Source organism: Elaeis guineensis, chromosome 16 (assembly GCF_000442705.2).
Source record: "Elaeis guineensis isolate ETL-2024a chromosome 16, EG11, whole genome shotgun sequence".
NCBI classification, from domain to species: Eukaryota; Viridiplantae; Streptophyta; class Magnoliopsida; order Arecales; family Arecaceae; genus Elaeis; species Elaeis guineensis.
In genome coordinates, this window is record NC_026008.2 from 38,798,435 (window position 1) to 38,823,454 (window position 25,020).

The window sequence follows — 25,020 nt, forward strand, 5'->3', positions numbered from 1 at the left end:
AGCCATCAAAGTCTGGACCTACTGGAAGAGTAGGTCAAAATGATCTGCAACGACCAATGCCAGTTGGGTTGGCAGAGGATCTTCGATCGCTGGTGCGTGCGTCGTTGGAGCATGGCTTTCTTCAACACCGATGCTGGTTCAAGAGGCAGTAGATCACCTCGATCATTTGGTCATAGTTTTCATTGATCACATATTGCGAAAAGTGGCCCTTCCTCTATCTGTTGCTGCTTAAATCGGTCAAGGTTGGATGACGGACATCTGGTCTTCGTGCAGGAATGCTAGCGTTGGAATGACCTGCAAAATAAGTCCCAAATCGATGGTTATGGCTCCGGCGAGGACCCTCCGACGCTCAAGTCAGAAAAACAGAGAACAAAAGAGCAGCAATGGATTCTCTGAGAGGGATTTGATTTGACTTACTTGGGTCCTCGGGGCTTTAGTTGTTTATACAGAAAAATGTCGGATAGCTGGGTGGGTTAGCTGTGAGATCGCACGATCCTAAGATTGTCGGGCTATTGGACATGCCAAATTGAGTGAGATAATTCCACCCTCAATCACTCCATGAAGTGAGAAAATCGTTGCTGGTAGCATACTGAGTGAAAAATTTGAATACCCATTTTGAATAACCTCGAAGATTGTGCTTGAACTTTTGACTTTATTGAATAAGTGGTGTCATCTCATGGCAGATAAGGGTCTCACCTATTAATTATCTAGGTTATCAATCAGAAGAGATTTTAACCTTCATGTACTCTCCACGTGGGGATATTTATTGCTTTTGGCCTCAGCTCATATCAGTATAGATGCTTAGGATACTTCGTATCAGTATAAGAGAGCTTAAATCAGGATCAGCTCAGCTCAGCTCATATGAAGGTAGCTTTTCACAACATGTATATGTCTCAGTTCTTTACAGTATAGTCATATCTCATAGAGCTGTAAATTTGAGGCATCTATGATATCACCGTAATATGAGCTATTTCCCTAGGAGGAACTAATGAGGGTTAATGACGGAAAACTTTTGATGTGAGTAGCTTTTGATGGGAACCTTTTCTTTTTTGTTGTGAGAAATTTAGAGGTTAAAGGAGTTGGATTCTCCAAATACATTAATAAATGAGATAACACAGTCTGTTTAAGATGTGATTTATGGTGTTCTGAAATCTTGCAATCGTGGATCAATGATCAATCAAATGCTTATTTTCCACTCTTTTTGGCTGCCTCATCTTTATTAAAGGCTCGCACATAAAAGAGATGCTGCTACGCTTCCCCAAGAAGCTCCCTGGAATTGGCATAAACTGCCAAACGTAGTATTTTTAGCGCCATACATGTGTTGGTGGTTAGTTAGGGGTCAAAATGTCACCCTTATCCTTGATGGTTCATGATTTGAGTTGAACATAAATAAATTACATCTGATGGTTAAAAATTTGAGTTGGACATGAATAAATTATATCTTATCAGTCATCTGCCATGTCCATCACAAGATAAATAATAAAATAAATTAAATTATTTTTTTTATGGCACAATATTCGAACGGTGTCCTCCGAATCCATATGATGGCTACTCCAAAAATTTTTTTAAAAAAATTATTTTCTAATTTTATTAAATATATTCATATTAAAATTATTTAAAAAAATTTAAATTAATTTAAAATAATTTGAAATAAAAATGATTCAAAAATTTAACAAAATAAACGGATAAACTTGACATAGATAAAATTTAAACTCATGACCTAAATTTTAATACCACTGTATCATGCTACCAAAATTTTTTTTTAGAATGAAATCACTAATGTATATCAAGCATTCATTGTAGGACAGTTTACGCAAAAAAAAGTATAAAAAAATCAAATTATTTGATCATCTTGCTATCCCTATCGTATTACAATGAACTTTGTCACGTGTAATACACATTGGAGATAACATGGATATAGATGGCTGCAATCTCTCATCTAATTAGTTTTTTTACTAAATATATAATTCAACATATATTTCTAATTCTAAATAAATTTATTTTTAATATAGACTCTGAGATTAATAGTAGGATGGTTAGATGCTACGCATGTAGGGTGTCCTGGGCTCCGTATGGACGGCAACAGCAGCAGACTGAGCACTAAAAATTCCGGCCAAGCCAGTGTCCCATGGGCGCAGTTGGCCTGTGCAGGAGTGACACGCCAACCATCTCATCAGGAAGCGTGCAATAATTTTAGTAATAACAATAGCGTGTTGATGGGATCAACACGGAAAGGTGCAGAGCATGGGAAAAGCTGTCAAAAATCTTAATCCATATCTCAGTTCCTTAAGGTACTCCTAACATAAAAAATGACTCAGATGCTACTCCTTTGCCTCTCTCTCTCTCACAGGAGATTCGAAATCACTTGTTTTTCATATTTCTTTATGTGAATTGGAAGGTGCTATCACTGGATTGTTATTGAATTTGCCACATTGCTATTGTATCATATAATGACTATGTAAATATCTATGACATAAGGTCTTAAACATTCCATTTGAACTAGCAAGAGGGTTTCACAGGTGCCTGCACAAAAGAACCAGGCTCTTGTCAAAAATCTAGGCACCTCAAGCATACAAATTGCTTCAAAGTATAAGGGTTAGTTTAATTATTCACCTAATCGATGCCGCCGAGCAAAGCAAAATAGCTTTTGTTGCAGTAACTACAAAGCAAAATTTTCGATCCAATATGTTTTGTTGATAGAAACTCTTTGGGAAAAGGGAAAAAAAAAAAGTCCAATGCAACTCCTCTTTTGTAGTGAGTCCCTATATGTTTTACATAAGCTTACTTTATAAATGGGGGTTCCAAAATGCTCCATCAGTAATGGCAAAGACGGTGCCTCCACTTCTTGTGGCCGAGGCACTTGCAATTTGGCAAAGCAGTGGATTTCTGATTCACTCGTTTTGGCACCATTCTTTAAACCTAGAAGATTGAAAAGGAGAAGAAAACAAAAAAGCTTCCAAGTTCCGACCTTATTTTTCTCGAGAGACATTTTTTAATCCAAAGCTGAGAGTTACTGGAAGGGTGGCTTAGAACCGACCAGCGTTACAAGTAGGGAAGGGTCATGATGACCCAATCTTATCTTATCCTGTGATTATGATATAGCTGGGTAGCACATTAAATGACAACTTTGCACTTGCTTTATTCTAACAAAAAGACCATGTGAGCTGAGATCTCTTTTCTAGATCCGAGTTCCAATCTTTTCACTGAGAAGCCATCCCTTGTCAAAGTTGTGATTGGTAGGCCTAACAGTAAAAACACGGTTTGAGAATCATATTCCGCATTTGCAAATCATCATATCCTTTCATTAGATTTCGTTCGAATTCTAAGATCTTATTGTGTCAAATAATGTTTCTTCACACATATAGACTGGAGGCATCAAAATGAAGAGATATAATGATATGTAGTGAAAGCTTTATTAAGTTTTGAACAACAGAAGTGTATGCCTGTCTGGATGCACCACTGTTTTAAGTCTAGATTTATTAGCCACCTTTTTTTGCTCTCTCTAGCTACATTTACAGATAACTTAAAACCAACAACACAGAACTCCCAAATCAAACATCCAACAGAGAATTCCTTCAAACAGAGGAAATCACCCTTGGCACCATAACTTTTAAATCACATAAGGGAAGGTAGTAACTTCCAAGATTACTCAAGGTCATCAGAGTAATTTTAATGATCTCTTTCATTCTAAATTCTGTGCACCAGTGAGCCAACTTTTAAAGTATAAGAACAGTTGAGAGATTGTGGAAGAAGCATCAGACCAGCAAATTGCTTTTGGAAATTCGCTACAGGATCCTTGTTAAGTGGGAGTCGAACAGTCTCGGTGTCAAAGCCAACCCATATTGAGACCTGCTTTACCACAGTGGATACTTGGTAATGCAGAATATTTTATCTCATAGTCTGGGTAGATAAAGCATGGCAGAAGGAGCACATCAGACTTCTTCAGCTATGACGAGGCCATCAGCGATGCTGTTCAAGAAGCTCCACACCTTCATCAACTGGAGAGAGAACAGAACATCTGCCCTTCCACAGAGGAGAATTACTCATGAGGAGGCAGAAGAAGAGGAGTTCAGCTACCAAACTACTGGCTGTCTCTCCTCCTACTACAGCATCTTTGTTGCACGCCTGGCCATCATGGTAATTGGTTTTGCTGACTCTTTGGTTGGATTTCTGAAAGCAAGAAAACAATTAGGATCTTGCCTCTGAGACTAAATAGTACATACTAATAAAAAAGAATTATATTTCCTTGCAAAGGTAAGAGTATTCTCAATAAAAACTTCTTCATGACACATGCTTGCGAACCAGCCTGGTGATTATAAACTCATCCATGCAGACAGAATCAAACTGCAGTTTGAGATTCTGGGATGCAGTAGAATGCATTCAACAATAAGAAGAAACCATGATTTTGGAAGCACAAGATAACAGACTTAAGATATTTGCATGTAAACTGAGGGCTCATCACTTCATTGTCTATGTCTTTCGATTTCCCAATAGGCCACATATTTTGGTCCTCCCTGCTATACATGCAAATATACTCTCCTAAGTTGCTTCATATAATCTGTTTTCTAGCACTGAAATTGTCTTGAATTTGAGTAATTCTCAGTAACATGAAAGATTTGGTCCATTTGAGGCTTGTCTGATTTCTAAATAATCTGTATATAATTAAATTTAAAAATGTCTGGTATCATGTAAAAAAGGTGTTATAAAGGAATTTGCTGCTAAGCTGCCAATAAGCCATTGTATTCTTTTCCCAAGAAAATAATGAACCAATGTATTCACCCAATACGTATATTTCTTATGTCGCTTCTTACAATAAAAAAAAATGTACAACTAAGCTATCATGAATATGTTGAGGCCTATACAGATTGCACTCCCTGGGAGAAAATTTAAATTTTGACAGGGATAAGGACATGAAATCTTACATGATGGTGTCATGTCACTAATTTAATTGAAGGGTAGTTTCTCAATACAACATATTGACCCAGTTATTGCTACCAGTGTGTTACAAACTGTAAACAAATCATTCAAGAAACAGATGCAACAATTTTTACAAATTTGGTGTTCATTCTGACTTTATGTGTACCGAAACAAATATGCTTCTATAGAAATCAACATGCATGTAATATATAACTACATATTTACACTTCTTTCTTCTTACTGCAGGTCATGCTGGCCATTTTAATTGGAATGCTAACCATACTGACCTGGCATTTTACAAGGGTTTATACAACAAAGTCTATAAATAGCTTAGCTTATGGCCTTCGCTATGAAATCCTACAGCGGCCCATTTTACGAATGTGGAACATCCTGAATTCCACTGTAGAACTAACAATGGCCCAAGTAAAGCTATCTGAATATGTCATAGGGAGTTATGACAAGCCATCAGCCCAAGAACAAGTTGAGGTGGATAAATTATCCATTCTTCATCATTTTGTTCAAAAAATACATTCCTACATAAAACACTTGAAACTAATTGGTAACTTTGATCTTAACAGCTACATCAAATGATGAGGGATGTAACATGGGCACTATTTTCAAGCAGAAGAGCTCTTGATGCAATAACTATAAGTTACAGAAATGGATTTGTCCAGGCATTTCACAGAGACCGCCTGAGCAACAGTACATTCTACATCTACTCTGAACTTGTAAGTGAAGGAGAAGCTCAAGGTGGCCATCTTCACCAATCTAGAGACAAAAATGCCTCTGCCATTTGGTATAGAGAGAGACTTAATCCTGTCACTGGTGAAAAAGAGGGTGATCGGAGGCAAATCCCCCCAGATGATCTGATTAACATTGCTGGTCTCCCGGAAGTACAAGATGGTGCTGCTTCTTGGCACGTAGCTGTGTGCAAGTATTCAGATTCACCACTGCTTTCAGCAGCATTACCAGTCAGGCATCCTAATGGAGGAAGCATAGTGGCAGCTGTTGGTGTCACCACAGCATTTAAAGGTGTTGCTCAGCTGATGAAGGAACTTGTAGACTTCCACAGTGGCTACATGTATTTGACTTCTTTGGAAGGTTATGTACTTGCAACATCTACAGATACTCCATTGTTGAGGAATACAACTACTGGTCGGAAGCTCATGCTGGCTACTGATTTGGAAGATCATATTCCAAGAGCAGGAGCAGAGTGGCTACAGAGAGCATATGGAAATAAGTTTCCAATCAATCATGAAGTTCATGCTCAGAATGTCTTGTTGGGAAATCAGCGATATTACATAGACTCATTTTTCCTAAATTTAAAAAGGCTCCCTTTGGTAAGAATTCCAAAGTCTGCAGAAAAGACAACGTATTTTAATTTTAAGATATGCATCTTGGCTTTTCTACAAAGTCTGGTATAATAGGATTTCAATACACCCATATGATACAAGGTCTTCTTTTGAGATTATTATCCATTCTTCATCATCATCACTGTCTATATCAATAACAGAGACTTATCAAATTGTGGGAACAATATTTATGCTACTTATCAGTATTTTTATTTCATTAGAATCTTAATATTTCCACTATATACTTAGTGGGAGGAGCTTTATACCAGAATATCTTCATATTCTTTGAGTATTCCTTGTTTGCAGAGCCATGTCAAGCAATTCAAATTTTATTTTCAACATGTAAAGAGGCAATATAAGATAAATATCCAGATACAGAGTGATAAAATGAGATAAACAGAAAGGGGGCAAAAACTGGGGGTCAGTTTGGATGAACTACAAAATCATAAATTCATAATATTTCATAATTTTAATGTATTTTGAAATTAAAAGTTATGATGTTTCCCTAAAAAAGTCATCATTTACAATATTAGGTGTCATGTTCCATGAAATTTCATAAAAGCTCTTAACTAAAATTGGAACTTTCTATTCTGAATAGAATGTTCCTGGTTCATGTTCTCTTGCCTGATGATCTTCCATTTTTTCTCTCTTTTGAGCCTTCTATTTCTAACAATAAAACATCTACCTCCAAGAAAAAGCTCAAACATCAATTCAAGGAAAAAAAAGAAAGTCATTACTTTGAAATTAAAAATTGCCGAACAGCTTTGGAGAGTTACTGTGAAGGAGAAAGCTCACTGGCACCTAAATTTGGAATTTTAGCTTGGAAATTGATGGTGCAAGAGCAGGCAGCTAGAACATTGAATTGACCCCCCCTTTTTCTTTTATAATTGGAGCTGATCTGAAAAGCACCCAAACCAATCCGTTATGCTCAGATTGAAAAGTTTGGCCATTTAAAATATAGATCCAAAATTTGGATAATATAAGACCCATTATAAACTCATGACAGCCTGAAGGTGACAAAATATGCCATTCCTCAATAGTACCAACCCTCCAAAAATTTTCAGTAATAATGTGCTGAAGCTATAAAATTATGTAACTAATCATTAACTTGTTGTTCAGAACAACTTAAATATGTGGCTGTTAATTAATTTTATCCAGAATATGTTATTGAGATTGCCTACATATTGGTATTTTTTTATCTTCACATGATATATGCAGGGTATAATCAAGTAATCTAATCCACACGGGCACTCAATGGTTTGTTTTTGGGTTACTGTCAACTGGATCCACCCAAAATAAAAAAAAACCTTATGGACTATTAAAATAAATCTTAAACCTCATCCAACCCAACACAAATGGAAGTTGGATGAGGCTCAGATTCAATATTTTTATCCAATTCAGATATGGATCAGACCTGGTTTGTGCCAAGCTTTATCCAACGACCTAACCCTCTTGCAGCCCTATGCAACTACATGGGGAGAAAGTACTTTGCAAAAAATTATAATAAATAAGTATACATTATCTTTTAATGTTTTAGATGTAGAAATAACTCCTATACATTTGACTGGATAACACAAAGATTGGAAATAACATGAAAGGGTTTGTTCGATTCAGAATCAGCAAAACCTATCCACAGGTATATTTGCTGGCGCCAATATATGTGTAGAACTTTATTAGGTTTAGGACCAAAGTTCCATGAAAATGGTTGAATTAGATGACTTAAATAGGCTTTCCCTATCCCTGGTATAATATAGGTATATATAAAAGTGATTAAAGAAACTTTAAAATTTGTAGAAGAAAGAAATTGATAAACATTCCCTCAATAGAGTTCCTATCATACCATAAGTTCCATCAGTCTCTTTTGTATGTTGGCTAAGATTACAGCACTGGCAATTTATGCTCACAGTTTTCCGTGAAAGTTTTATGATAATTGGAACTTTCTGCAGGTGGGGGTGATCATTATTCCCAGAAAATACATAATGGGAAAGGTTGACCATATAGGATTTACGACCCTGGTTATAATGATATCTGCATCTATTTCCATTCTTGCTATTGGCTGTGTTTGCATATTGATACTGACAAGTGGTGTCTCAAAGGCAATGAAACTCAAAGCACAACTAATAAGTCATTTAGATGCAAGAAGGAAAGCGGAGGCATCAAGCAACTACAAAAGCCAGTTTTTAGCAAACATGAGGTGATTAAACAGTTAATGTTTATCTTGCAGGCTGATATCATATATGATCTTCTTATCATTGTTAAAAGGTTTGAAAATTATTTATTGCACATGGAATGAATTTTTACATAAAATACCATTTAATATGGCACTATGCACCACTGCCTTTGCCATGTAACTTTTAAATTTATCTTACCAAGTTTTAGTATCCAATAAATCTCAAGCAGACATTTCTTACAATCACCATCATTGATTATTTTACTTTATTCCATAGTTAAGCAATTTTCAATCCCACAATCTCCAAATTACAGTAATCCTGGTCACTGAGTTATGGACCTGAATCTAGTCACCGGATTTTTGTTAGATTTTTATTTTTTAAAAAAATGCATGTCGAACATTACAGTTTTACAAAAGGAGAACATATCGATTTCACTTGTACCAGAAATTATTTTGCAATCTTGGACAAATTCTGTATAAAAGAAGTAATTTGGTTATTTTAAAGAACCTAGAGACTTCCCAAGGTACTTCTTTTTTTCATTTTTCACTTATGTGTGTTCCTTTTCAATATGTTGGGTCAGATTCTGACACAAAGCCTTTCCTTTTAAATGGTTTCCTTCTTGCACCTTTTCACCATTTCTAGAATTTTTAATTGCTTTCCCTCTCAGTTGAACTAATAAAAGATGATGGCATCATCCCATTTGCACTAGTTTTAGTCATATTAGAACAGATTTCACTGCCTGTGATATCATGACACTAAAAAATTATCAAGTTTAATCTTTTTGTGCACTTGAAAAATTTTTTGCTAGCTTAGTTGCTTGAATAAATTAAAAGCTTATCTATGAGTTCATCAGTTTTATCCTGTCTACTTAACAGTTTTGTTCTTCTATACTACAGTCATGAGCTGCGAACACCAATGGCTGCAGTTATTGGGTTGTTGGACATTCTTATATATGATAACTGTCTTACAAATGAGCAATTTGCTACACTTACACAGATTCGCAAATGCTCAACTGCTTTACTTCGGCTTCTAAATAACATCTTGGATCTCAGTAAGGTAACAAATTAATAATAGTTCAATTTATGGAATTATTTCTCAGACAAAGAGAGAGAGAGAGAGCCATTAGAACTTATCATAAATTCCTTCAGTTTTCTATTTTAAAGCTGCATTTTGTTTTCTGGTACATTCTACTATTGTCGTTCCAGAATGCACACATTACTAACAATTAATTGGTATTATAGTATTGTCAGATGACCCAGATCAGAACTTGTGTTTCTGAAATTCTTGATTAAAAAACACAAGCATACTTGTTTATCTTATATATAAATGATCTCAATATTGCATACATTACTAACAATTACTTGGTATTATAGTATTGTCAGATGACTCAGATCAGAACTTGTGTTTCTGAAATTCTTGATTAAAAAACAGAAGCATACTTGTTTATCTTATATATAAATCATCTCAATATTTCTTTCAGTTTTATTCTTTTCTAGTCCATCTCATTACTAGCCATTTACCAATTCCTTCACAGAAAAGAAGATTAGCATTATATGATAGTATAAGCTTCTTAGACAGTTAGTTCTGGTGATTTGACTGAGTCATTAACAATGTATACATCATGAGGGCCATAAGCTGGAGGGGAAAAAAAAACTTAGTATACCAGCTAACCAAGTTTCCATTTTCGGACTCCAACTATACAGTCAGTTTTTTAAAAAAAAACAAAAATAATTACTCTCAGAACAAAAAAGTCAACTAATTAAGGCCTAAAGTTATGCACCTTTTGGACTTCCTTCAATTTTTTACACTTGGAGAACTACCATAAGTCCATCCAAGAGTACCAAGGGCTGGAAGCGCTTAAAAGCTACAAATGATTTTCAAAGTAATTTATCCCCCTTATAACAAAAGAACTATTCCTAAATCATACTTTTGATTTAATGAAACTGTCACTTGTCTAAATCATCTTGCTGTTAAGAAAAAAGATGATTTTTCAATATAAAATCAGTTAGAGAAAAAAGAAATGGAGATAAAAAAAATAAATCTTCATGCTACCTACCAATTGAACAAGTAAACATCCATGTCAAAGAAGATCAGGAAAGACAACCATCTATAAACGTCAACAAGTGATAAAAGAGTAACAGCTCTGTTAAGTTTCTAATTGAATCCATTTGATTTCTAAAAACAACTGGAAATAAAACAGTTTCCTGATGGGAATTTACACTTTTGATGAATCTGATTGCTCCATCTTCTGAATTCTTGCTTAATTCATGCTCTCTTTCAAACCAAAAAAGTTCTGCAGTGTTACAGCACTTTTCTTCAACCTCAAATTATGGCACCAGAACTTGTGCATTCAATGTCCTATGTTTTCTCTTAAATATGAAGACCACTTCATTGCAAGGTTACAGTTGCCAGAATCAAGAGCGGATGCAGGAGTGCTGGTATGGGTTTGGGGAAGTGGATATCTGGAAAGCACTTTCACTTAGGAAATAGGCGCGAGCTCGAGATTTCAAGAACAAGCAAGCACATGATCAAGCAAGATCTAAAGTCTAAACTTTTCAAATTAATGAATCCACATGCTTTAACCATTTTCAAGAAATATTAGATATATTATATTGAAATTACATAGTTTATATACTAACATGTTAACTAGCCCAAGCTAAGCACTGAACAATAAAAATAAGGCATACTGTGGGGTTCTTTTGCAGCCAATAAAGTACTGTTATAAAAATTAGCAGGCAACAGGATTTGGGTCCACTGGTTAGCAGTGCTCTCTCTTCGCTGCATGTGCTGGGGAAAGGTTCCAGGTTTGAACCCAGCTGGCAGCACGCCCACCATATTTCTTTTTTTTTTTTTTTGTTAAAAAAAAAAAAGAACTAATAAAACAGGAATGTCACAATAAATTGATACTGAGGTTGTTGAGAGAAGCCCTTCCATTATATTGTATGTAAAGTTTATCAAGATAAGTATCATTTGGCTTCGAATATTCATCATGCATCAAGCCTTTTGTTAAGAAGTACTACCAGTTATCTTTTTTATCAACCAACAAAAATTTTATAACATGCATATTTACCATTAAGTAAATTTTTCCGCTAATGTCCTCACTTATTATCTAAGACAAAATCAGAGTCAGACAAGCCATTTAATAATAATCCATAATGTCATTGCAGGTTGAATCTGGAAAGTTAGTACTTGAAGAAGCAGAATTCGACTTGGGGCGAGAACTTGAAGGACTTGTGGATATGTTCTCAGTGCAATGCATTGACCTTAATGTGGAGACCATACTAGATCTCTCTGGTATGCTTGTTAATTTTAAATTGGAGCTCAAGAAAACATTCTATAAAAGTTTGATAATACATAATCATCATAATTTTAAAAATAATTATCCTTAGCATGGTTCACTAAACCGAACCGAACCACCCGGTTCGGCCTATACCAATCTGAACCAGCACAGAAATCATCTGGTTCAGCCCTGATTTTCGAATCAGGGCCTGAACCGGCTGAACCGCCCGGTTCGATACTGTTCAGTTCGGCCCTATTTCTTCTTTTTTTCTATTTTTCAGTCGGTTCGGCCCTGTCTCTCTCTTTTTTTTTTTAGTGCATGTGAGTGGGGTTTTTTCTCTTTTTTTGATTTTTTTAATGCCAGTATGGTATGGCATGGTACCATTCCGGCCGGCTACCGACACTCTGGCCGGTACCGGTTCAGCCTTTCTTGATGCTTAGTAGATATTGATGGTATAAAAGTTGAGAATGCTAGTTGTTAGAAAATATTCCTGACTAGAGTCAATAAAATGTTTAGATATTGCAGTTAATCCATTTTCAAACTACCAAATCTATAGGTTTCCAAAAGCCTCAAGTTTTGGTGGTCTGCTATTGTGCCAGAATAACTTTTCCAACTTTGAGATATAGGTACATGCTTTACAAAAATTTTGTTAATTTATAACTTCTTCAAAAAGGCAAATCAAAATCAGTACAGAGATATTCCTTTTCAAATTAAATTTTAGGACCAGTCAAACAGGCTGAGCTAATTCCAGTTGAAGGTGTTGCAGAAATATCCTGATCGAGTGATATAAGATATTGGGATCTTCTCTGACACCTTAACTTCAAACATTATTATATATGAGTTAGAATCTACAGAAACAACTCTCCCAATTAACTGATTTTTAATAACTAATGATAAAATTGACTGCCCATGGGAGCTGCATTACTTGGTGTTGCTTCAAAGAGCAAGAAGAATGGTTTTGATCCAAAAGATGGTTCAAACTTCAAAGTTCACAGAGGATTTAGTATAGATATTAGATACCTAATATGACATTATATTTTATTTATTTGACAAAAGATCCATCTGAAAGAGTTGAAAGGTCGTGTATAAAAAGGAAAAAAACATAACTAGTTGCGTATGTATTAACTTTGATTTTTCAGGGTTAATGCCTCAATTTTGCATTATCATATTATTCACTGCCACGAGCCTAATCTTTTTTGCAGATGACATGCCAAAAGTAGTTCGAGGAGACTCTGCAAGAATAGTTCAAATATTTACAAATCTCATAAGCAATTCCATAAAGTTCACATCAGGTTAGTGTCTTCATCAGCAATGAATTATATTCCCACATTTACTCTTTATATTAGAAAAATTGTGCATGAATTTTGTTAGAAATGAACACATCTTATTGTCTTGAAGATATATCTATTTGGCTTTTTTAGAAAAAAACAAGAGAGATGGAGGATGGGAATAGTGGAATAGAAACAAAGTTGGAGCACAAAGTTCATTCACCTTTTTCATGCATGGCAACTTCTTCCCCCACCCCCTCCCAATCCAAAAAAAGCCCCTACGTACAAAGGGAGGCTACATTTAACTTCTATGTTCTATCAAGATAATTATTGTCAATTTTAACTCTATCCAACTTCCACAAACTTCTAAAGATAATTAGTGACTCTTCCGATTTCATCTGAAAAGAGTATCGATAAAGATAAAAGAGTTAAAGAGAACAACTCCATATAAAACAAACAAGACAAGAATCATTCCCAACCCTCCCAAATCGTGATAAGATTCCAAAGCTAATTTGAATCAACATCTGACAGTATCAACAAAATTTGGATTTCACCAATTTCTATTTTCTTTCTATGTTGGATGAGAAATATCACTGCAAAGGGCTCTTTTTATGCTAAATCAATTCAGATAAGTAGACATTTCACTATATTTCACATTATTGCCTAGCATAAAACCTTCTGTAATTTTTCATGTTCTCTGTAAGGAATAGTAGCAATCTTTTTATAAAGACATTTTGCTTCCCTATATTTTATAAATCTAGGAAGTCAAAAAAATTCAGGGAGTTTCAGAGTTCAACATAAACATCCATAGCTCATGTTCTGCAGGATATCTATAATATCAAGGTTTTACATCCTGATAGGATGGGGTGCATCCCGACTGTCGGGTCCTGTTCCTACAAGAAAACAAGACCGGAATAGGGTCGGGACTCCGAAACCCATCCATACAAAGAAAGAAAAAAAATGAGAAGAAAAAAAAAATGAAAAAAGGGGAAAATGAAAGAAAAGAAGAAAAAGAAAAATGAATGAAAGAAAGAAAGGAAGGGGGAAGAAAAAGAAAGGAAAGAAAGAAGGAAGAAAGAAAAGAGAAAGAGGAAGAAAAAAGAAAAAAAAAAGAAAGAAAGAAAGGGATGACAAAAAGAAAGAAAAAAAAGAAAAGAAAGGAAGGTAGAAGAAAAAGAAAAAAAAAAGGAAAGAAAAAAAAAGAAAAGAAAAACAGAAGGGGAGAAATATAGAGGATATCAATTGGATGCATGACTGGGACAACTGTCGGGACGGGATAAGCTGGGACGGCGGGATGTCCCATTCCATGAAGATACTAGGACACCTCCATCCCACGGAATCTAAAACCTTGGTCTATGTAGTTCTATTTATCAAGTTCAAAATCTTTATTCTCCTAATTTCCAATGGATAAAGATTTTTAACAAGAAACACAAGGAATAAATGCCAACTTTGGAGCAAGGCCAGCTGGATGTGAAAGCAAGCAACTATTTTAAAGACTTACAGCACCAGAATCAGCAGCATCTCTTTCACGAAGCTAGTTTAATGAATAAAGCATAGAACCTGGTCATGGATTGCTAATACAGAACTCAACATCTGAGCCCTATTGACCTATATATGAAAATTAATATAAAAGGAAGATAAGAGCAACAAATGACAAGCATCTCTGGTAAGTCAATAAGTGGAGATTGACAAAGCAACAAACAAGCATTATGAGAGTAATATAGGAAATATCAGTACATAATATATTAGACAGAGACACTGTTTACAAGCTTGTATGGTGAGATTATGAAGTGAGTCACCATCAGTGAATTAGAGCTTATTTAAGTAGACTCTACAGTGCAGCTATCAGTCAAGAAACACTAGAGATCTGATATACTTGTGTAAATTAGAGTATTAGACAAATGTAGAAAAGATAAATGTCCCATGGAAGAGTAAGAAATCACACAACTAAGAAGAAACAGAGTGATCTTGGTTTTGCAATTTATATAGGCTTCAGAAGTGCTCTTTGGCTGGTTGAAGCAAATAATCTTGTATTTGTACTGATTATTTGATTCTTTTGTAAAGATTGATGAGTTCACAAAATTGTCACAATGTCTTTCTTGTTCATGAACTATTTGAAGGAGATACTTGCTACTGATGTTTTGCAACCAAGCCTGAAAGAACAAAAGAAAGGTGACATGTTACAAGTACGATCTTGAACATTTAGTAAAGCTGCAAGAAATCATAACATCTAAATTGTTCCAAAAAAGGCATTACTTTATCAATAGCACAATACTTGAACAGTAACTAGCTAAACAAGAAGCAACATAGCAGAGCAATTTATCGAAGTCCATCACTATCATTTTAATACCGCATCTCAATGAAAATGGATGCAACCGAACACCATTCCAGGTAGAAATTCTCAGAAGATCAGAAAATAGTCGACTTAATAAAAAATCCAAAATTTTGCTGCCAATGTTTGATGTTTCAATCAGCTGATGTCTACCCCCTCTAGGAGCATAAATGGGTCAGCTTCAGGTCAGATCAAGACAGATCATGCCTAAACCCTATCTACTGACTGGTTTTGGATTCATTTCATATTTTTCCTTTTAGGGTTCAATTTTGGTTTAGAGGTTGTTAACAGACAGCATATTTGAATGGGTTTCAGAGGGCCACATTATTTTGCGTGGATGGTGTGAAAGCTCAAATCGTACAACACTGCCTGAGGGTTCCAAAGATCAAAAGATGTCGCAATGCACACCCAGAAACAAATTAAAGCAAAATGAGAGTATTTTGAAAAAGGAGTACCAGAAAAATGATAGAATTACTCTGTGGTTTGAAGTTGAAGACACAGGCTGTGGTAAGCAATTATTTTCCTCATGTTGGCCATCTCCTAGTGATTGGTGAGACAAAGCTAGTAATTTGGAATCCAATGCTTTGCAGGAATTGATCCAAGCAAATGGGAATCAGTATTTGAAAGCTTTGAGCAAGCTGATCCGTCAACGACACGAACGTAAGCAGGTTAACGTATATGCTATTTTGTACTTGGTTTCAGATACTATATGTTTAATAGTGTCCAAAATCAATATTCAACATGGATCATAGGTTAAGTAAATAATGTATCTCTAATATGAGAATATTTTGGTGGTTTCTCACCATTTGTAGGCATGGAGGAACTGGTCTTGGCCTATGCATTGTGCGGAACTTGGTGAGTGAAACATCACTGACATGACTGAAATTAATTAAAATTTTATGGGCACATCTACAGTATTTTTACAAAGTCGAGTGAAAAAGCAGGAATGAAGGTTCCAAATTATGCGATTCCTTGAAACCCAAACAAATCACTGTCAAATTTTGATATATCAGAAAGAAATTCAAAGCATCATCATAAGTTTCACATTATTTTAACCAATGAACCTGGAACCAGCTGAAATGCAGGCAGCATCACCAATATCCAAGCTGAAACATGATTTAAAGTTGATTCCATATGTTAACAAGATCTCACCCCTAAACTAGCAAAAACACTTGTCACATGACAGGGAAAGCAGTTCCACAGCAACCAATACCAGTAGTGCTTTACTGATTTCCCTACCAAAAAATTGTTTGCTATGAACAGTGCATTTCCTTAACAACAATTGTCTGAAAGAGCCTCCCAAGGAATAAGAAGCGGCTTATAATGACACAGCCTACAAACTCAATTTTTTCTGTCAAAATGGTTTGAAGATGGATGATATTCAAACAGAATGATCATAGGTGCTATTGAGTCCCTGCAGTCAAAATTTTCAAACCAGCGCCACCACACATGCCGGTCACCAGCTGGTACAGCACAGGTTATTCTTGATACAGAACACAGGCTAGCACACCTTGTGGCATGAACAATTTTAGCTTAGGATAGGGCTTCATACTTTTTTTTAGAAAGATTATTTCTAGGTAGGTGGGCCATATTTGATGCATCAAAAATCAAACTGTTATTTTATTGCAGTCATCTAGCATTCTAGGCTTATACATGTGTATGCATGTTAATAAATATAAAAGACAAATATTGATGAAATTCCAAGTCCAACACAATATTCTTTTTTTGGTGATCAAGTCAAGCATTACTAAAGAAGAATTCTAGTTGAAAGCCGACAAATTACTGTTATGTACACTAACTCCAAGATCCACCAAGTCCCCACAACAAAAAGCCCTCTCCACATATTCCAAATGTGCAAATAAGAAAAAGAGATGTTTAGACACCTTATGGCTCAACACTGAAGCAGTACCTACAGGTGTGATTTGTACCTAATGATACTGCTCCATGCCACGGGGTTCAAAATCATGCAATTGCCTGGAGTTGGTTCCCTGTTGATACAGAACCTGCTGGCTGGCATGAAGTGCATGGCCGGCATGCCAATCCTTGCTTGCAAGTTGCAACATTCAAAACCATCTGCATAAACATAAAAGTTCTTTAAAAAAATATTCTGCACTAGAACCTCATTCACCAACAAGAGAGAGGGAATTCATCATTAGTAATTTGACATAGGCATAGCCACTAACTTAAGGAGATTTTAATCATTGAGATACATTGACAGAATCTTGGAATTCGTTGAATTTTTAGATCATAAAATCAAAGAGGCCTAGAACAAAGATATATTCATAACTTCTAATCAAGATGAACATCTGTCACTAATTCAATAAATACTGCTCATATTCTTTTAAGAATGGATGATTGGTATTCCATGCCACAGTAGCATAAAAATGCTTTGCAAGTTAGAAAACTAACATATGACATTATCCGTTTCTACTTCTGTCATGAAACAACTTTTAATCTTATGGGAGATGCTGAAGTTTGTATGCAACGATTGTCCCTAGGTAAACAAGATGGGCGGAGAAATAAAGGTTGTGAAGAAGGATGGCCAGGGGACCTTGATGCAGTTATACTTGGTCCTTGGAATGCCTGAAGATGGCACCGTAAATGGCTTCCAGGCAGAATTTTGCAGGTATAGTTTTAAGGTAAGTAATCTTATGACTCTTATCAATATACATAAATTCTTCTTCATTTTCCTAGCATACTGATTTTGCTCGTCAGAAAAACTCTTGCCACAAATACATAAATTCTTCTTCATTTTCCTAGCATACTGATTTTGCTCATCAGAAACTACCTTTTTGCCGCAAATACATCCCAACATTTTCTTTTTTTAAAAAAAAAAGGTAAGATTGTTAACTACTAACCAGTAATCACATGAGAACTGAGAAAAATATGGTTGAATCCATTCAAATAAAAAGAGAGAGAGAGAGAGGGAAAAAAAAAAAAAAACAGAACAAGCTATATGCATGTTATTATGCTGCCTTCTGCATGACATTACATGCAAATAAACCTAAAATGGCCCATTTTTTTAGACATTTGACTTATATGTGACTGACTTGTTAGAGAAGGAGAAAGTCAGAAAGTGAGGAGAGTATGTTTGGTCACAAAAAAAAAAAGAATTAAAGGTCACAGACTCACAGTGACAAGATAGATATTATTGCTTCTTTTAAGCAGAGTGCGAAGTAGGATCAACATCTACAGAATCTACAACTGTTCAATTCTGTAGCAAGCATGGTATGACATCTTAGTAGCAGGCAAGTATGATTATCAATGGAAGTACAAGACCATGAATTAATATAATCTAAGCTAAGTAGCCTATGAAAATCCATGTAGTTTGCAATAGGAAGGAAAATGTTAAAAAGCCATGGAAATAAAGGAGACTCAGATCAAGAACCAGCATATCTATCCAGGGAGAGTTTGAAGATTTGAAGAATGCTAGATGAACAAAAAGCATTATCACTTTATTAGGAAACATAACCAAATATTTCAGATATGATAGTTACATCACAATTAAGAAATGAAAAATGAAAACAGATATGATGGAGCAAATAAGATGATTCTACATGTCACTAGAAAAAAAAAGGGTGGGCCAGTGGCCAGTGCACAAGGCTCCCGCCATTGCAGGCTCTGAGGAGGGTTAGATATATGGAGCATTATCTTGCATGTGGAGAGGCTGTTTCCATATTTTAAGCTCATGACTTCTAGGTCACAATTAAGTGAGCTTTAATAGGTCAATTGATGAAGATGACATAGTAGCATACTTTATGTGAATATTTGCAATATTAAAGGCATGTATAGGGCTTCCCTATACAATGCAAGAACTACTTATGATGAGACTTGAGAAGTTCCCAGTTGCTCTAGCTAGCCAAAGGATCAGATTTAAGACCTAATTTTGGATACTTGTCAATGAAGCAATAACTGCAAGTTTCAAGATAAGGCACTTCAATGATATGCACCACTCAAAAACCTTGATATCTGCTGTCCAAGAAATCTACTGAAAAACTGTGCTCTGAAAGCTATCTAGAGAGAAGAAAGCATGCAACAAAGATTACAAGGCACTGGAGCCAAAGAGAGACTAGGAATGAAAAGAAGAAAGATGGGAGAATGAAGTGATGGTAGATTGTTGGGTGTTCAGCTTTTTCAGTCTGGCTGAATCTCTCTTTTCCATCATTAGTTCTTTGGCGGTACTCACAAACAATTAAAAGACCATATTGCATCCATAATCTAACAAATCAAGCCTGGTCAAATATAGGAGCCACAAGCAAAAGTTGCACAACAACAACATAATAGCAAAATAGTTGAGTCTTTTTATTATCTTTAGGCTAAGCTTCAGAAGGGAAAAGTGAAAAGGATGTGTCTATTCTAAAGATAAAGATGCAAAGAAGAACGAATGGATTTTGGATGAATAGATGTGAATTTTGGAAGCATATATGATATACATAGTAACAAAGAGATTTGTAAGATGATGAATGAGCATATCCAACTGTTCATCTGCTTATTTGTTGTGTTTAAGACCAACATCTTAGGCTGCATTTGGAGGTTTTAAATTTTAGATATCTTTTTTCTTGATTCAAAATTTTCTGATTTGAAAATTGAATTTTTTTCTTTTTCTTGGAGGTGTTTGGATTCCAAATCATAAAAGTCTAAAATGGAAAATTATAAGATGATAGGGAGGAGAAAATCATTAACTTGGAAAATTCTACTAGAAGTAGAAGTTTTCAAATGATGATTTGATGGACTTTATGAATTTCTCTATTATGGAGAAATGTGAAGAATTCTAAAATAATGAATTGTGATATCTAAAATCCCAAGAAATTCTGAGGAAACAATATTCTTTGTGCTCCAGAAGTTTAAGGAAAGAAACATCATGGGTAAATTCCCCACAATATTTATAGAACTTCAACATATCCCAAGTTGTCTCCATGGTAACTAGATTTGGTGAATAACTTGTGCAGGTCTTGCTGGCATTACATGGCAGACAAAGCAGATTTATTATGTCCCAGTGGTTGAGGGAAAAGGGGGTTTTCACATGGGAAACATCTGAATGGAATGGACTGACCCAAATCCTTCAGCAAATTTTCCAAGAAAATATGGAGTGCTCAACAAGTGAATCATTAAACATGAGCAGAATGAGAGTTGCTCCCAGGGAAACCAATCTCGACAAAATGGGAGGTTCGGATATTCTCATCGTAGTGGACATCGCACTGCTAGACCAAAGTACAAACATATGGAATCAGCAGCTGATTTTCTTAGAGCAATACCGTGGAAAAGCAAAATTTGCATGGATGTTAAGCCATGATACCTCCAATGCCATCAAGGTGGAACTGCAACGGAGAGGGCATTTTTTGACAATTAGCAAACCATTATACAAGACAAAGATGATCCATATCTTGGATGCTGTTGTAAATGAGGTAAACTTCAAAAACCAAACAAGTAGGAATCTGTTAAACTCAACCATGGATGAAGACTTCCATGATAGCCATGAGTTGGATTCCATTCATTTTGATGCTATCAGTTCAGATGATTCTAATACATCTGATCTAGATAAACAAGATTCAAAAATTCATACATTTTCCAGTGAAGAAGAAAGAATAGAAAGAATTCCAGAATCTCATCAACCTCATTCTAGTTCAAGAAAAATGTCTACTCAAAGGGTCTCCATGGATAAAATTATAAAAAACCCCAACATTTTGCTGGCAATGGGAAACTCACTCAATATGTCAGAAGATTTTGTCGAAACTGACAAGCGTGGAAATAAAAGCAAGGACTATGCAAGTTGGTATGAGCATAAAGACATCGAAAAGAACATAATCAGTTCAGTAGATGACGAATTACAAGATATAAAATCCCATTCAGCAGTTGGCAACAAAGATGCCTTTCTTAAGTTGAATCAGCTGCACAATGAAGGAGAAAGCATGATAGAGCAAGAATATCAATGGAATGCCAAGCCTATTTTGTATGACCAAGGAGAAACCAAGCAGAAAATGACGGCAAAAATAAATGTGGCATCATCAGGTAATACTCATGTGGAAGGAATGGAAAAACAACTGAGCATAGAAAGGTCAACTGAACTTACTTGTAGAAATTCAAGGCTCCTTAAAAGTCAAGATATGCATTATAGCGTGCATAAGGGTGACTGTGTAGCTTCAAATACAATAGTTCCAGACCAAAATCCTCTTGGAGGCTTACATATACTGCTTGCAGAAGATAATCCAATACTACAGAGAGTTGCAACAGCAATGCTGGAGAAAAAAGGAGCCAAAGTTGTGGCTGTAGGAGATGGAATGCAGGCAGTAGATGCTATAAAATGCATGTTATGTGCTGAAGAGAGTAAAAGACAAAATTCAACTCATCAAGATGGTGTTGCAGGACTAAGTGAATTGCAAAAATATCCATCATTTGATCTGGTTCTAATGGATTGTCAGGTATCATTCTTATGATAAGCTTTATTTTACACATTTAGAACCTTCCTCTCTATTACCTTTCTCTTTTTCCAAGTTTATAATATGGAAATGCTTGATTTATGTTTCTCTATTACCTTTTTCTATTTTCTCAAATTTATATATGTGAATGGTTGATTGAAGGTTTCCTTTTTGTTTTAGCCCTTTTCTGTCGCCCTCCCTATGTAGTTTAAAAACTAAAATGAGTGCGCTAGAAACTGAAATTGCTCGTCAACTAATATCACAGTCAAATAAGGTCAGACCTAATCATGTTAACTAACTCATTTAATCCATAAATTAAATGACTGGGATTGTAAATCATTCTGTCTATTGCCTTAACTTGGTTTGTCTGATGAGACTCTTTAGTAGAAGTTTATATTTTGTGTTCTTGAAGAGATAGTCCCATCTAGGTCAAACAGTACTGGAGGGACAGATTTATCATGCCAAACTTTGAAACACCCATTAGGAGTCTTGATACCAAGTGAAACTAGCGAAAAGAGTATCAAACTCACCCAAGAAAGACAACCAATTTTTTATTCATAATTTTGTTGATAGATATGAAAGGTATGTCTTATCCTATCTTGACAATAAAGATGTTAAACTGTTATGGAAGGGCTCAATAATGTATCTCAGCCCTTAATGCCTCCCCCCTTCCCTCTCACGTGTGGCCTGGACCATGCACGTGAAGCCATAAACTAGTCAAGAATGAACAACTCACCCAGGAATGAGTGAAGAGAAGAAAAAAAAAAGGTCAAGATGATAAATGGATATTGTGGCTCACATACCATGTTAACTTACACTAGATCCCAAAAACTTAAGCTGTTAAAGAACAGGTCAATGAAATATATCAGTCTTATCAGACCTTCACAAAAGTAATTGTCAGTTCTAACATTGCTCTTCCTGAAATTCTCAAGAAAGATAATGCATGTGAATCACACTTATGATCCATCAATAGAACAAAAGAAGTTTGTATGGTGATGTTTTCTGGAAACAGAGTACATAGATCCAATAATCTGATTTCCTCTTCTGGTCATGCAAACCACTCAATCTTCCTTTTGTACTTTGAAAAATGGATAAGAAAAACATGATCTCCATAGTCTAGACGATTGATCAGACTTAAGATGTGTAACACACCCTGAGATGTCCATAAAGATACTTAAATTAATGTCTGCTGCTGGCAGTGGAGTGAAGATTTTAAAGTTGGGTTTGTGAATGAGGATTGCAGATGCCCAAGCTGGATGGCTACGAGGCAACAAAAGCAATTAGAAATCTCGAGGCAGGAACTAGTTTGCATATACCAATCATTGCAGTGACTGCACATGCAATGTCCTCTGATGAAGCCAAATGCTTGGACGTGGGGATGGATGCATACCTGACAAAACCAATTGACAGCAACTTGATGGTATCTACTGTTCTCTCCCTGACTCAGAGAGATGTTTGACAGAGAACTTGTCATCGTGAACGATATGTTTAAGCTTTTAATTGTTCAAGAGAACAGGTTTTGTTCATAAATGCCTTCAGCAACAAATAGTATATTGTACAGTTACGAGCAATTATATTTGAAGCATTACTGCAGATCCTGCATTGCAAACTCCTCACTACAGTGATTCAAAATTTCTAATTTTTATGCCTGGAGTCATGGAACTGTAACAAAAAGTTCACATCAGATTTTTGTTGGCTGCTTCTTAGTGAGCCTAATTCTATGGATATCCATCAGATTCAACCGGCAGGCTGCTTGAAACATGAATGGTACCTTTTAATTTCATCTATTAGCAGATCTTGTATACTAACCATTGAAGTATGAGCACACATGTAATGAAAATTCCTTGCATCCAAAATCCAGTCATTCATCAATGGGTACAGAATTATCTATTCACGCATTCAATAAATGCAATTGAGGTTTCCTTACTCAATTTTGAAACCTTTCTCCCCACAGCCTCTTCATACAAAAAAATCACCATATTGTTCACAAAATCATACTTTGAAGCAACACCACTGAAAACAATGCCAACCAATTCACCTCGTTTCTTCTCCTCGCAATTCTTTGAATCTTCCATCATATGTGATCTGTCTCTTTAAGAAAGAAAACAAACACCAACTGATGCAAAAAAAATCCATGTATACTGAGTTCCAAATAAATTAATAATAGTCTTGATATTGCTGATAATGGCATGGTGCAGGAAATGAGAAAAAAACCACAGGAATACATTTTCTGAAAAATTAGATGCCGCACAACTTATCCGCTTCATCATTACGGAAGCTAAAGGTAATTTAGAGATCAAAATATAAAACATGATACGATATTGGCTTAGAACTGTGAAGATGATCCATATCTTGCCTATTAATGCGTAAAATTACAAAAAAAAAAATGATCATAATGCGGGAACTAATCCAACGGGTACCCTTGGCCCCCAACAAAAAAAACCTCAGTGCGGTTTCAATTAAATCCTATACGATGAAATATAAGCAGGGAGGGAGATGGGGTTGAGTGGTGGTACCGAGATGGTGGCGGTAGGAATGGAGATGAGAAGAGCGTCGCATTTCGTAGGGTAGCATGGCAACTCACCTGGTTCCCAACCGCCATCCTGCATCCCTTTGCGCGCGCGTGCGCGCGCGTGTTTGCGCGTGTATTGGCAGGCCTGGCTGAGCCCAAGCGTGTAAGCGTACTTCTGGGCAGACCTTGCTGGTACCAAAGGATGATGAGGGCACTTTCATTTTTAGCTGCCATGCTCCCCTTGTTCCTTTGCATGGGCATGGGAGAAACTAATTAGGATGTGACTTAATTAACAAGAGGATCATATAGAGAAAAATGATGGGTAGCTCAACACTTCATGGTCGATGACGCTTGGGACTATGGATGAAAGTTGGATATTATATACGTCATGATAGTGCATATGGAAAATTTGATTTTAAAAATGATGCAAATTGTGGCTAAAACTCGATTTGAACCTGAAAGGCTTGAAAAATATTGACCAATTCAGGGCATTAAGTGCCGATCTTCCATAGAGAGATGTTGATTTACACATAAAAAGAAGAACAAAATAGATTGCCAGAGTGTTTCTTGGGGTACATAAAGAGGTTGTTAGAGGTGACTCATTGGGACAGCCTTCCATGCTTAAGTCAGATAGGATTTCGAGAAACAGAATATATAGAAAGACAGAAGAAGAGGAAGTTGGGAGTTTGTAGTTTTCTGGTCATATAGAAGTTTTGTTCTTTTGTTATAAATGCGTTGAGGTTGGACTCTTTAGAATCATAAATTAAGTGGA

At 35.8% G+C, this 25,020-nt stretch overlaps 1 protein-coding gene across 1 annotated transcript; it reads left to right on the plus strand.

Moving 5' to 3' along the window:
* Positions 1-3,915: 3,915 nt before the first annotated feature.
* LOC105059633 (histidine kinase 1) lies at positions 3,916-23,578 on the plus strand. Its single transcript, XM_010943006.4, has 13 exons — positions 3,916-4,137; positions 5,164-5,403; positions 5,496-6,257; positions 8,216-8,463; positions 9,337-9,496; positions 11,608-11,734; positions 12,923-13,012; positions 15,636-15,827; positions 15,911-15,980; positions 16,133-16,175; positions 17,819-17,959; positions 20,270-21,739; positions 22,980-23,578. Exons 1-13 carry the CDS (start codon positions 3,916-3,918, stop codon positions 23,193-23,195), a joined length of 3,981 nt encoding a protein of 1,326 aa, XP_010941308.1. The 3' UTR covers positions 23,196-23,578.
* The last annotated feature ends 1,442 nt before the right edge of the window (positions 23,579-25,020 follow it).

Excerpts from the sequence above, each read along its gene's own strand:
- LOC105059633 (XM_010943006.4), top strand. The coding sequence starts at position 3,916 with ATGGCAGAAGGAGCACATCAGACTTCTTCAGCTATGACGAGGCCATCA. Across the intron at positions 13,013-15,635 it reads TTCCATAAAGTTCACATCAG|AGGGCCACATTATTTTGCGT; the intron begins GTTAGTGTCTTC and ends AATGGGTTTCAG. Across the intron at positions 16,176-17,818 it reads TATGCATTGTGCGGAACTTG|GTAAACAAGATGGGCGGAGA; the intron begins GTGAGTGAAACA and ends GATTGTCCCTAG.